General features: G+C 42.0%; 1 protein-coding gene across 1 annotated transcript in view; it reads left to right on the top strand.

Annotated features, from left to right (window-relative positions):
- The window catches only part of PLAA (phospholipase A2 activating protein), a 71,116-nt gene that overhangs the window by 19,672 nt on the left and 37,000 nt on the right, over window positions 1-14,444 (top strand). The window contains exons 4-7 of the mRNA XM_068234618.1: window positions 1,711-1,831; window positions 7,549-7,716; window positions 9,115-9,250; window positions 12,483-12,652. Of these exons, the coding sequence (XP_068090719.1) occupies window positions 1,711-1,831; window positions 7,549-7,716; window positions 9,115-9,250; window positions 12,483-12,652 (595 nt within the window). The remainder of the gene's footprint in view (window positions 1-1,710; window positions 1,832-7,548; window positions 7,717-9,114; window positions 9,251-12,482; window positions 12,653-14,444) is intronic.

Here is a 14,444-nt window from a genome sequence, read left to right as displayed (position 1 = left end):
ACCGCCCCAGTGTGAAAAGGCTCTCAAACTCTCTAAACTCTATTCTACTACTTATCGCGGTTAAAATGTTACCACATATGTCTCACTAAAACTTTCCCAAATTTGATCATAATTTTGAAAATTACTTTTTTGTGTTGGATTGAGTTTGTCCCTTCCTATTTTTTTTTTTGTGAAGTGGGTCCAAACATTAAGACGCACCTAAGTGTATTCTACAACTCGTCAAGGTTAAAATTATACCACATGTGCCTCATTTAGTAACAAACTGGTGGTGCACTCTCCACAACTACATTGGACGTATATATACATCCAGTTGTCATTACGTGGTTAAAATACAGTGGTTTGTAAACTGCAAATATTAGAGAATGATGCAGTGTTAAAAGAAAAATAATAAAGCTGTATAACTGAAAATAAAAATGACTCTTTTCTTTGCTACTAAAATCTATTAATTATCTGTACTGCACATACAATTCATTATATAATAAATTAAATTTATTTATTTTTATTTTTTTTGCTTCAGTGTCACTTTAAAGTCAAAAGTCTGCACTTCGACTGCATCTGAGATGTTTCATTTAAAATTGATTGTGTTAATGTACAGAACTAAAATTAGAAAAGTTAGATGTTTTATCAGATACTTGGGGGTTATGCCTTCCAGAAAGAATTCCTTCAGGCTGGTTTCACGCTGCGCATTGTCGGTGGGGTGCATCAGCCGCACCGCCAGAAACAGGTTTTTTTTGGAATACCGCATTACTATGCAGTATTCCCCATCTGGCATTCGGCCAAGCAGGAAGTGATGCTCACTTCCTGTCAGCCAAGCGATCATGTGCGCCAGTGTTGCCAACTTATCACTTTAATTACTGACACATATGAATTATACAGGTTTCGTGGCTAGGTAGATGCAGTTAAAGCACTGATTATGTGTAAGAAGCCCCAGAACCTGTATAACTTAGATGTGTCAGTAATTAAAGGGATGCGTTGGCAACACTGATGTGCGCAGAAGTGTATTGCAAACAATATGCTTCCGTGCATGTGTTTACATTTACACGCGGTAACGTAGCTTTGGAAATGCATCAGATTGAGGACTTCCAGCACACCACGACGCAGGTAATGTGTTTTTCCCCATAGGTTATCATTGGAGTGCGGTAGGGGCCTCAGCCTTATTTGTCTTTCTATATGGAACGTTTTAGTGAACTTGCAAATCAACCAATTCTAGGTGAGTTAGGCAAACTGTAGCAGAGGCTTCTACGTGGCAGCAAAAATACCCTTCTACACTTCTTAGAGTTTCTCTTCCTCCTGGGAAGAAAGAGCATTAGCTTCTCTGGAAGACATTAGTAAGGCTGCTACATGGTCCAGTACCAATAGTGTAGGATGTGGACTGTAGGCTATGACATAGATAGGCAGTGTTTCCCTGTGCAGCTCGCATGCAGGGAACCGCTGCAGATTCGGGCATACTGAAAATAGGCCCTTACTTGCCTCCTCCAGGAAATCGGACATCCTGTTTTTGTTTTGGTGATAAATGTTTGTAAATATTAGTAGCAGTTTTATTATTACTTTCACTATAGTTGTTGCCATTAGGATACGGTTCCTGTTCTTGTTTACGTCAGACTGAAGCCATAAAGTTAATGAGATACTTTTAAAAGGGGTATTTGCGGGTTTGTGTTTTCAGTGTGAAAAGAATTATCAAGTATGTTTTTCTGGTTCTCCATGTTACAGGGCCATACAGCTGCTGTATGGGCTGTGAAGATTTTACCTGAACAAGGTTTGATGCTGACTGGATCGGCTGACAAGTCTATCAAATTGTGGAAAGCAGGGCGATGTGAGCGGACCTTTGTAGGTATGTACAAATGAACAGTTCAGCTGCAAATATCCGGCCTCTGTTAATAATAATGCAATTATAAAACATTTTGTAGTTGATTTCAAGTGAGACTTCATGTAACAAAAATTGCAAAAACGTGTGCATAAAACATATTTCATATAACTAAATGTTTTCCCCAGAATTTTTTCCCAGCCGAGTGGCATGAAAAAGCAGCCAGATGGGGCGACATGAGAGAATGCTGTTCTGGTGCTTCTGTGTGCAACTTTACTTACAGAATAGGAGGTGGTGAGCCAATGACAGCCGGGTGCTCACCAAAACTAGCCGGGCAGAGTACCCAGCTAAAAGGGCCTGGGGAGAAAACTGCATGTAATCTGTATATATAAGGCAATAGGGAATCTAAGACCAAAACCTTATAGTCTGGTTTCAGAACATGCAGATCATAGTGAAGTTGGATATAATTTTCACCATGGGAGACTGCTTCTCTTCCAATATTCAGACATAGTCAATGACGTCGTGTTGGGTTATGGGCATGCTGCAAAGGATCTTAATTATATAGAATTGTATTCTATACCACACTTAAGGGCCCCATACACTGGTCGATTTCAGCCATTGATTGATCGATCGATCGATTGATTCTATAGAATATGTAGATCGATCAATGTGTGGCCCATTTCGATGGATTTGATCTATCTGACAGGATGGGAGATCTAGGTTGATCAGCTGCTGTCAGCAGATTGATGGCCCATAGAGTTGCATTGGATCTAATGGTCCAATAATGCATTTAGATAGATTTCAAATAGATTTCATTCTGAAATCTATTGGAAATCCTTTTCCTAGTGTGTGGCACACATCAGATAGATTCCTATCAGATTCAACCTGACAGGCATCTGACAAATCTATCTGATGGTTGAATCTGCTGCAAATCTATAAATGTGTGGTCACCTTTATCCCAGTTCCATGGATTTGACCAACTGGTCAAATATGCCTTCAGGGACCCTTGGTAGGATTCAAGAGCACTCCATACTGCGCTGGGAAATTAATGGTAGAAAGCTCCCTTTATAATAAGGGGGGCCTCGGATATCCATTCCCACACATGGGAATGGTATATTAAAGGTGGCCACACACTTATAGATTTGCAGCAGATTCGACCATCAGATAGATTTCTGTCAGCTGCCTGTCAAGTTGAATCTGATGTGTGCCACACAATAGGAACAGATTTCCAATAGATTTCAGAATGAAATCTATTGAAAATCTATGTAAATGCATTATTGCACCATTAGATCCAATGCAACTCTATGGGCCATCGATCTGCTGCCAGCAGCAGATCGACCTAGATTTTCCATCCTGTCAGATAGATAAAATTGATTGAAATTGATCACAAATTGAGCGATTGGCTGATTTAAAAGAATCGATTTCTGATCAATCGATCGATTCTATAAAATCGATTGATCGATCTATGGCTGAAATCGACCAGCGTATGGGCCCTTTTAGATATTTCATGGTATGCTCCGATATTATAGGATTACACGGTAATGTAATTTGGGAGCTGCATAGACTGCAATGTTAGCGGCAGATACAGCAGCCCCCAGTGTATAATTTGGGCTCCGCTGCTAGTGACCAAATAGTGGTGAAGGGCACGTCAGATATTGGCGGAGGGAGACTTTAGCAGCAGAAATTGCAGGGAAGATAACGGCAGGGGGTAGGTTAGTGTTAGGTAGAGGGATTGTTATTGTGAGAATGTTAGGTAAAGTAATACGATATCACTGCACTGTACACCGATGCAGGAAATAATGGAGTTTCCTCCTTTCATTACCAACATGCTGCTTTGGAAATGCAAAACTCTCCTGATCTGCAGCACATTAGCTGTTTAGATGAGTGTGATGGATTAGCTATTTGCAAGCACGCCATTGCTTAAATTGAGTTAGTTTGGGCATTTTGAAACTACCTGGTATTCCTTAAAGTGAACCGAGCATCATTTTTAACATTAGGCACACTTGAAGAATTTCACACCTAGCCTGGGTAATGGCAGTGGGTAAGTAGCAGGGAGTTGAACTTCTTAAACATGGCAGCCTTTCAGCTATTTGAAGCCAGGAGCTGCTTAGATCCCTTTAAGCTCCATACACACGCTCAACAGTGGTCTTTTATGCAGCAAAATTATCAGACAACTTTTGATGTGAAACAAATTGAACAACCAAAAAAAAGTTGTTTGCTATTATTCACAAAACTGATAAGACCTCAATCCAACTGTTAAGCATCTACACGGAGCGATCCTCGCCTCTTCCGCATCCCCACGCGTGCCCGCCGCGTCCCTGCTCGCCCGCGCGTGCGGCGGATTCGATCGTGGGGAACGAGTAGGGAATCGGCGGTGGGGAGATCCGTCCTGACGAATCTTATCAGTCGAGCCGCATAAGCGGCTCGATTGATAAGCCAAATCGCCGCTGGATTGCTACGTGTAGACGTAGCTTTAGATTGACGTCTTATCAGTTGTATGAACAATGGCAAGCAACTTTTTTTTGGTTGTTCAACTTGTTTCACAACAAAAGTTGTGTGATAACTGTGCTGCATAAAAAAACGCTGTTGAGCCTGTGTTTGGGGCATTAGGAAATTGCTGTTTACTAGAGGGACAGACCTGGTCAACAAAGATGTGTTTATTCTTCTGATAAAAATCCTTTCCACCAGGCAAGCGCATTCTCAGATAACAGTATCACAGAGAAACTGATAAGGTGGGGTCCAGACCAAAACCATAAATCATTGGTCTGACAGCATAACCCCCCCCCCCCCTCGCCCCCCCAGAAAAACAGAAACGAGTGGAGAGGGGGATGGAACCTTATGTCACCCCAGATATGGATTTGATATACGGTAGTCTTTGGTCATATTTTCTTATTTCTGTCTATGCCAGAGCATTGCTACTCAGAGAGTGGTAATCACAGGCAAATGAATGTTTCGAGACAGAAATCAGAACCGTGGGATGTTCTAATGCTGAGTTAATAATTTCTGAGATATGAGAAATAACTCATCAGTGTTTGGGGGAATCCATAATTGTTATCCTCATCATTTTTTTGATGTATTCTCATGAAGATACTGCATTTCCAGATACTGCATATACAGTGTCTTTCTTCCTCTGAGTGGCAGAACTGGGTCAGATGGCAGACTGCCCATCTCTTATTACAAACTCCACCCCAGGAGTGAGGGTGTTTAAAAGTCTGAACACACACTCTGAGCTTCCTTACATGCTAGCTCAATCCTGGATCCATCTGCTGGCCAATTAGACCCTGTCCCACTTTTTGGACTATTAACAAAGGCCTTTCTCAGACTTATAACTCCTAATGGACACGGGAATTCCATAGACTGCTCAGACTTTATCCAGTTACTTCTACTGTATAAATTAACCATTGAAATTGTTTGCCTAAGCACTTAATATCCTCTATTAAAGAGAACCTGAACTGAAAATAAAAAGTCAAAATAACCATACACACATCATACTTACCTCCCGTGTAGTCTGCTCACCTGTCTCTTTCTCCTCTCCTGTGTCCTGTTTTTGTCCACTGCGATTAATGGAATTCTCCGTCCTCCATTTTGAAAATGGCTGCTACCCCATAACAGCTTCCGGGTCAGCACACTGTTAAACTGTAATATCACCCACTTGAGCCATAGGGAAACATGGACATTACCTTGCACATTCAGTTGTAACAGACAGCAACTGATTTATAACTGAAAGCAACCGGTATATTTCAGTTCTGACAAAATATTGTCCGAACTGAAAGGGATCACTGTAAGAAGAAAATGGTGAACTTCTGAGAGGAACTGATGGTGAGGTTAGTATGTAATATTCATTTGTAGCTAAGTCGTGTTTTAAATAATTTTACTCAGTTCAGGTCCCCTTTAAGAATCCTGCCTTTTGGAGAGAGAGTTCCCATAACTGTTTTTATTAATCTATATATTGTTATGTCTAGCTAGGCAGTGCAATAACCCTTTTTCCTACGTGAATAGCAAGAGTTAGAATTGTGTCTTTGCATGCTAATGCAAAGTGGTGGCAGTTTACCTTATCTCTGGACGTGATCACAGATTGTATCGATTGTACATACAATCAAAATTGTATACTCCTAACATACAATCAAAATTGTATGCAGACTCGCCAACCAATTCAAAAGGTTACCTTGCCTATAGTGCTGGCTCCCTTCAAAATTCCCTCAGTGTCTGAGGGCTTAACCTTCCTGGCGGTAAGCCCGAGTCAGTGCCAAGCAGCGCTGAGGGGTGGATCGGGACTCCCTTAGACGTCACGACGTCGGTGACGTCATCCCGCCCCGTCGCCATGGCGACGGGGGAAGCCCTTCAGGAAAGAACGGGATTTCCTGATCAAAGATCGCCGGAGGCGATCGAAGCGGGCGGGGGGATGTCGCTGTACAGCGGCTATCATGTAGCGAGCCCTAGGCTCCCTACATGATTTAAAAAAAAAAAATGTTTAAATAGTGCTGAGCTGCCCCCTGGCGGTTTCTAATAGACCGCCAGGGAGGTTAATGGTAAGCTGAGGCAAAAAGATCAGGAATTGGAGGGTGATATTACAATGAGAATAATTGTTCATTGGACAATATGAATGACCATTTGCTTAGCAGTTGATTGGCCAGGACAGCTGTTATTGGCCCTAAAATTATCATGTCTATGGCCACCTTTATAAATGCCAACTTTTATTATTTAGGAAGTCACATGGTTATATCTGGATGGTAGTGGCCAAGCATGGTACTAGGGCTGTAGCTAGTAATGAAATGATAACCTCTTCCATAATCCTACCTAATAAAACCTAACTGACCCTGCTGACACTTCTGCCCTTGGGTCTGTTCTTTTTCTTCCGCTGCGCATGTGCGCAGCACAGACAGCCATCGGGACAGGAGGACGAGGCCAGGGAGCCGGGCGATACACACTGCATTATTTATACTTCCCTTGGGCTTCCTCCAGCCCCATGTGGTCAGTTGGCTCCCTCGCTGTCCTCCCTGGCTGCTGAGGCTGGAGGAAGTCCCAAGTAAGTACAGGTAGTCCCCGGTTAACGAACGAGATAGGGACTGTAGGCTGGTTCTTAACCTGAATCCGTCCTTAAGTCGGAAAGCTGGGCTTTCTCTGTCCCCTGTGCTTCCAGTGTCCCTCCTCTGTCATCCTGCCCCCTTGCCCCCTTTCCTAATGCAGAGTATGTGCACCAGAAGCGATTACAAGTCTCACCTATTCCATGGCGGCTCCGGGCCAATCAGCGGCATCCTCTCTCCCTTCATTTTTCCTTCCTCTCAGCGGCTTCACTAGTAGCGTTGCGTAATGACGCAATCAAAAGGAGACCCCGCGGGTCCTTCTGATTGCGTCATTACGCGACGCTACTAGTGAAGCCGCTAGGAGGAAGGAGGAATGAAGGGAGAGAGGACGCCGCCGATTGGCCCGAAACTGCCATGGAATAGGTATGACTTGTAATCGCTTCTGCTGCGCATACTCTGCATTAGGAAAGGGGGCACAAGTGGTAGTTCCCGGGCTGCGTGACATCATCTCGGCGGACATTCGTATCGGCGGGTCGTTCGTAACCCGGGGACTACCTGTATAAATAATGCAGTGTGGACCATCGCAGGTTCAATTTTTTAAGAATGTTATTTTTTTGTGTGGTGTGTTTGTCTATAAGAACTAATCATGTGAGTTGTAATAAGGTACAGCTTGATATGCGAGTTCAGTATTCTGAATACTGTTTTCTTAACTTGTTCCAGGACATGAAGACTGTGTACGAGGTTTGGCAACTTTGAGTGATACTGAATTTCTCTCTTGCTCGAACGATGCCAGTGTGAGGAGATGGTTGATTACTGGGGAATGCATACAAGTTTACTATAGTCACACCAACTATATCTATAGCATATGCCTGTTTCCTGACTCTGAAGGTAAATGCCTTCAACACTATACACGGATCTGCTCTTTTAAAGTGAAACTCCACCTAAAGTGAAAGATCTACTGCACATTTTTCCTACAAAAATTAATGTGTGTAAAAAGTTACGTGCCGGTGATTCATCCTTCTACCTCTTGTTGCCTGTGGCATGAGCCATGCTACAAGTCACACACGTATACAACACCCCCAAGGCCACATTTATGACAAATGCATCCAGTAAACATGAGGTTGTTAGGGAGGAGCCAGGAGGGGACACCACCCAGTCTTTATGAACACCGATTACCAGCCAAGTGTGAGGGGGAAAAGTGTTCAACTTTTTTTAGAAAATGGTGAAATATAATGTGCTGGGAGAGCAACTCCCACTCTTCAGCCAGCAAGGAGCTTACAGGACTAGGATAGCCACATACTGTAGTTGGGTGCCATGGTGGCTTAGTAGGTAGCACTCCCACCTTGCAATGTTAGTCCCAGGTTCAAATCTGAGACAGGACACTATCTACATGGTGTGTTGATGTCCTACTAGGGTTTCCTCCAGGCACTCTGCAGCACTCTGACTTGCTACAATAAAAAGTAGGAATTTGGGTTTCACCCAAATTTTAGGTATGATGAAAACAATTTCTAAAAATAAGAGGCTATTGGATTTCAGCCAGTTCACAGCAAAATTGTCCTATGTATGTGTCTGGAGATAAAGCTTAATAAATCTTCAGTATCTCTTTGGGGTTTCTTAGCGTCAGTCCACACTATGATGGATTTGTAGATGCACTTTCACTGTCCACGGCATGAACTTTTTGTTCAGAGTGTCTCCGTTGTCTGTTGCATCGACCATATACTTAGCACCACTATTATTACTTCTTGTCCAACTTCCATCTGATGTCTGGAAAAAATATGCAGGTCGGGACTTAGAGTTCTGTCACTGCAATGGACACAGTACAGAACAGATATATAGGCACAGGTCTAAACGGATCCTATGTTCAAAAAGGGATCTGTCGACATGTTGAGTCTCGTTCTGTGAATCAAAATAATTAAGGCTTTAGTGTGAACTGGGCCTAAGTATGGTAGCCTTTATTTTTCCATTTGAGCTATATGTTTTTTGTGATATATGAATCTATTTCCGTGTTGCTTCTGTGTGGGAGAGCTCATGGAGAATCATGTGATCAGTTTTCTTAGGTGTTTTGTAAGGCTCTGAATTCCTTGTCACAATAATGTGCTAAGGCAATAAGGGAAGAAGGACCATTACAAATCTGACCAGACTGATCACATGCTTTTCCATGATTTCTACTACACATGAGCCACACCACAGTTTATCTCATCCTGCACTGCCAATTGTATTGTTGGGGTATTGAAGTGGTAATTTTTCTCTTTTTAAGAATAATTATATTACTGTATGCTCTTCCAGATTTTGTGTCTACGGGGGAAGACAGATCAGTAAGGATCTGGAAAAAAGGAGAATGTGTCCAGACACTTCGACTACCCGCCCAGTCCGTATGGTGTTGCTGTATATTAGATAATGGAGACATTGTCGTGGGAGCAAGGTACGACTAACACTGATATCATGTCAATTCATATATACACTGTAAAATTATCATCACTAATTTTAAATATGTAGTTTGACACTGCTTTTAAACTGCATACTAAATACTAGATTTTCACTACTCAGAACAATGTTTAAAAAAACATTTTGGTTATTCAATGACGTTTAGTAATTCACCATGCCAGATTACTGAACAGCTGACACAAATGACAATTGTTCTCTGCCTGCTTCCCATCTAGCATTCATCCCCCCACCCTCCTCTATATAGAACAGAACATGCTGCTCATCTGTAGCCAAGCATTGTGTTTGTACACTCATTAACCTTAAACCTGTCACCTGGATCTATCACCAATGATCGTTCCAGGCTATTGTAATTTACTATTTCTATGTGCCTTTAGAAAATAGTATATTAAAACAATGCATATGGAGCATGTCCATCCACCAATCTGGCTACAACTCTGGCCCCCTACATGCTAGGTGCGCATACAAAATATACGGGTTGGTTTAGCTACTTCTTTTTCCAGGCGTTGCTTCCTGATCAAGTGTCCTCAGCTCCCTGTAGGTTTTTCCATGTTCTTCCACTATCATTCACCATTGATCTGGTTCCACTGACCTCCACTGTCGTTCAGCCTTGTTGTCCACAACCCACAGCAAGGCTGAATGGCAGGAAATATGGATGATAAACGGGTAGACACAATTGCTGGACCAAGGAAAGGTAGTCATACCAATTTCACTAGCTATATGAAGGATGAGCGAGGGACTCAGAAATCCCCTTTCAGCATACTTCAGCATACTTCATACTGTATGTGGGAGCCAGCTTGGTAGCAGGATCAGTGGGGAAACAGAGCGGTGGCATTTATGTGGTGGGGAAAGTAAACACCGTATGTAAAATGAGATCTTATATGTTAGGGTTTTTTGTTTTCTTCCAGAATGTATTTTTCCATTCGTTTAGAATATTGTTGGAACAAATAGGTGTGTTTTATTATGTTTTTATGAGTTGTATGGTCCAGAATCAACGTTACCTGTTCTGGACAAACAGAGCATGTGTATGTCTCCTTGAGGGTATAACAGCTGTATACCAGAATAAAAGATGTCCACTACTCCTACCATTCATAACAACAATATTTATCTAAGAACAAAATCAGATAAGTAATATTGGGAAATAAAGGGTAGTGTAGGAAAAGGGGATAAATAAGATGAGTGTGCAGTGACTTCTATGATGTTGTCAAGGTAGCCGTACACTAGTGTATTTATTACAGCAGATTTATTACTTAGATCATATCTGCCAGTAAACATTTCACTGCCACTAAGGTATTCAATACTAAACAGGTTATTGATCAGAAGTGGTGGTAAGTTTTCATTTCTTGTTATGTCTGTAGTTTTTGTATTGCATCAAACAGTACAAGGCAAGCAAAGCAGTGGTTAGATTATTTTTTTTAAACAGATTTCAATAGTAAACCATTTGTGATAGATTACTGCATCATGATGAAGTGATCACATTTCAGCAGATCATTGTTTGGATTGGGGGAATCAATGGTATAATTGACAAACAATATTCCTGTTTATGGCTACCTTAAAGCAGAACTGAAGATATTATTGAAACAAACATTTTCACTTACCTGGGGCTTCTGCAAGCCCCTTGCAGCCGTCCTGTCCCACGGCGCTCCTCAACGATCCTTTGTTCCCCGCCGCTAGCTAGTTTCGTTCCTCGACTTATAAGTCGAGGGGCCAGTGCGTCTGCGCAGCCCTGCCAAGCATATCCGTTTTCCAACGCTATTGCGGACAGGAACGCGAAGAAAGATGCGCGTGGCCAGAGCCGCGCAGGCACAGTGGCCCGTCGGTGAAACTGAAACTAGCTGGCAGCGGGAGAATGGAGGCTCATGGAAGACCGGCACGGGATAGGACGGCTGCAAGGGGCTTGCAGAAGCCCCAGATAAGTGAAACTGTTAATTTTAATATTATCTTCAGTTCCGCTTTAAAGTGAACCAGAGACGAAGCACCCTCATGTATTTTACCATATATATCAGTGGGAACGTTAGAGAAAACACCTACCCTGCTCTCTGTTTTATCCTTCACTGCTCAGTCTGCTTGTTATCAGCCCTAATAAAATCCCAGTCTGAGCATTCAGTCTGGGTTTGCTCAGGAATCATTATAGCTGAGTCATTATAGCAGAGCCAGAAGAGGGCAGGCTTGGACTTAAAAAGACATCAGAGAAGACATCTGATGTCTTCCCACTGATATACATGGTAAAATACATGAGGGTGCTTCATCTCTGGTTCACTTTAAGCCAACCACGCTGGTTGAGAACTGCCTGATCTGGCAAGCAGTTCACTTCCCAACTGGAAAGCAATTGGGTATTAGTGAATGATGTACCTTCTTGTCCCACTCAGTATCGTTTAAATTGACAATAATGTTGTACCGCTCAATTCCATGCTATGCTATGACAATTTCCTGTTGGTTTTTTTCCTCAGATTTAGGGTTGATTTAACATCTAGCATTGTACCATTAACACATTACAAAACTATGTAGTCATTGATCCTCCACAGCTACTTTCCCTTTCAGCATGTCAAAATTGTAACACTGTACCCATCTTTTTGACGAATATTGATTGGATGCTTTGGGGATAACCAATCACATCTGCAACTGATCTCTTCTCAGAATGAGATAAGAGATCAGCAGAACAAAGTTGCAATTTCCAGTTTATCATCAATACTGTGATTGTATCTCCCAAATTAATATCCTTTGTCGTATCTTGTCTATTTTCTACTGTATTTAAAACATGACAGCCATTATGCCACCTTAAGATCTCTTTGTTGACGTGACTGGTGAAATCAGGGGGGCATTAGTGGCACCCATCCTATGTAATAAAGCACTGGCAGGCCATACCAGTACCAATTTCTTACTGGTCATCCTTATTGAATCCTCTCAACATACCTTGTCAATCAACTTTTGATTTCGGGAAGGTAATTGATCAAAAGTGAGATCGGTGTGCCGGAAAAATCTTTGTCGCATGAGGAGGAGGAGGAGTAACAGGGGATCGATGACCATATGCCATTGCACTGCACTGATTTGTACACTGCTTTTTGCTGAAATCTGATTGAGATCAAGGCCACAATGAGGTAAAAATTGATCTCTATTTGATTGCTTGCAATTTTAGATTTTTATTGATCTATAAATGGCTCCCATTAATCTCAATAATAAAAGACAAAAAACGAATTCAATTTCTGTTTCAGTGATGGTATTATCCGAGTGTTTACAGAGAGCCAGGACCGTGTGGCCAGTGCTGAAGAACTGCAGATCTTTGAAGATGAACTCTCTCAGGCAACGATAGATCCCAAAACTGGTGACTTGGGAGATATCAAGATAGATGAGCTTCCAGGAAAAGAGCATCTGAGTGAACCTGGTGAGTTTACTGATATAAGTACAAGTGGATCATGAATTAACAGTTTGATAATTGAATTGGTTACAAAGGTTTTAGTACAACATGGATTAAGTGTTTATCTTTTTACAATTGTTTAAAGTATATGCTTGTGTATTAACAGACTAACCAAGCAGCTCAGGGTGACCCAAACTACTAGGAATGTATAGGGGGATAAAAGGGACCAAAAAGCCCTCCTACTAAAAAAAGCAAAGCTTGGTGTAATTGCCTTCTTAAAACAGAAGGAAAATTGAAATAATTCAGTTATAAATGAACATTTGTGGTTACCCACAATGCACTACCACTAAATATGCAAATTATCGTCCAAGCCAGGGCCGGGCCGAGGCATAGGCTGGAGAGGCTCCAGCCTCAGGGCGCAGTGTAGGAGGGGGTGCACAATTCATTCAGCTGTCATTCCTAATTGTGTATGAAGCAGAAAGAAATAAGAAAAGGGGATACATAGCAATGACTGCAAGCCAGATAACTAGAGATTAAGGTGTTGGGGAGGTTGTGGGCCCTGTGGCCCTCTTAGTCTAATAGCAATCAGTGTGTGACGGCTGGGGTGGGAGGGATGGAGGGGCGCACTTTGATGTCTCAGCCTTGGATGCTGGAGGACCTTGTCCCTGCTCTGGTCCAAGCCCTATTTCATACAGCCTTAACAATCCCAGCCATGTACTGATGAGGACCAAACGTCCGAAACAGGCTGTCTACATGTGGGTTTGATATGGCTGTGTAAAACTTAAAGCTATAAGCTTGCTATACACCAGCAGTTCTGGATGCTTGCTTGGCTTAACAAGGGCGAAAAGGGATAATTTGCATATTTAGTGGTAGTGCATTGTGGGTAACCACAAATGTTCATTTATAACTGAATTATTGCAAATTTCCTTCTGTTTTAAGAAGGCAATTACACCAAGCTTTGCTTTTTTAGTAGGAGGGCTTTTTGGTCCCTTTTATCCCCCTATACATTCCTAGTAGCTTGGGTCACCCTGAGCTGCTTGGTTAGTCTGTTGTACTCGTCCAAGCCCTATTTCATACAGCCTTATCAATCCCTGCCATGTACTGATGAGGACCAAAAGTCCGAAACAGGCTGTCTACATGTGAGTTTGATATGGCTGTGTAAAACTTAAAGCTATAAGTTTGCTATACACCAGCGGTTCTGGATGCTTGCTTGGCTTAACAAGGGCAAAAAGGGATAATTTGCATATTTAGTGGTAGTGCATTGTGGGTAACCACAAATGTTCATTTATAACTGAATTATTGCAAATTTTCTTCTGTTTTAAGAAGGCAATTACACCAAGCTTGTGTATTAAAGGAGAGTTCTAAAAATGCTTATTATAAGAATGATTGGTCTAACTGTGTCCATCAATGATACAAGCTTAATTGTACAGACTTATTATTAAGATTATTTCATTAGATTTGGGTGAGGTAATGGTCCTGTGCATTTTATTATGCCACTGTTAGCAATGCATACACTGGTCGATTTTTTATTTTATTTTTTTTTATTTTTTATTCATGGAATCCTCTACAAATCGATTCAGCAAACCATTTTGCAACAATCAACGCAGCAGAACTTACGCTCATATGCCCGCAGGCACATCTTCTTATCACCCCCAATCTCTCCTTCCTTCCTCTTCTTTCTCGGGCGCTTGTGTCACATCACATAGAGGCCTCTAGTGATCATGTATGGTTCTTGCCACGGTGCCTGTACTGTTTGACCACCTGTGTTTATCACGTGATATGGGCCCCTGGTAGAGAAGAGGCAGGGAGAACCTGGTGG

The sequence above is a fragment of the Hyperolius riggenbachi genome, chromosome 1 (genome assembly GCF_040937935.1).
Source record: "Hyperolius riggenbachi isolate aHypRig1 chromosome 1, aHypRig1.pri, whole genome shotgun sequence".
NCBI lineage: Eukaryota > Metazoa > Chordata > Amphibia > Anura > Hyperoliidae > Hyperolius > Hyperolius riggenbachi.
This window is presented reverse-complemented; position numbering and strand designations above follow the sequence as displayed.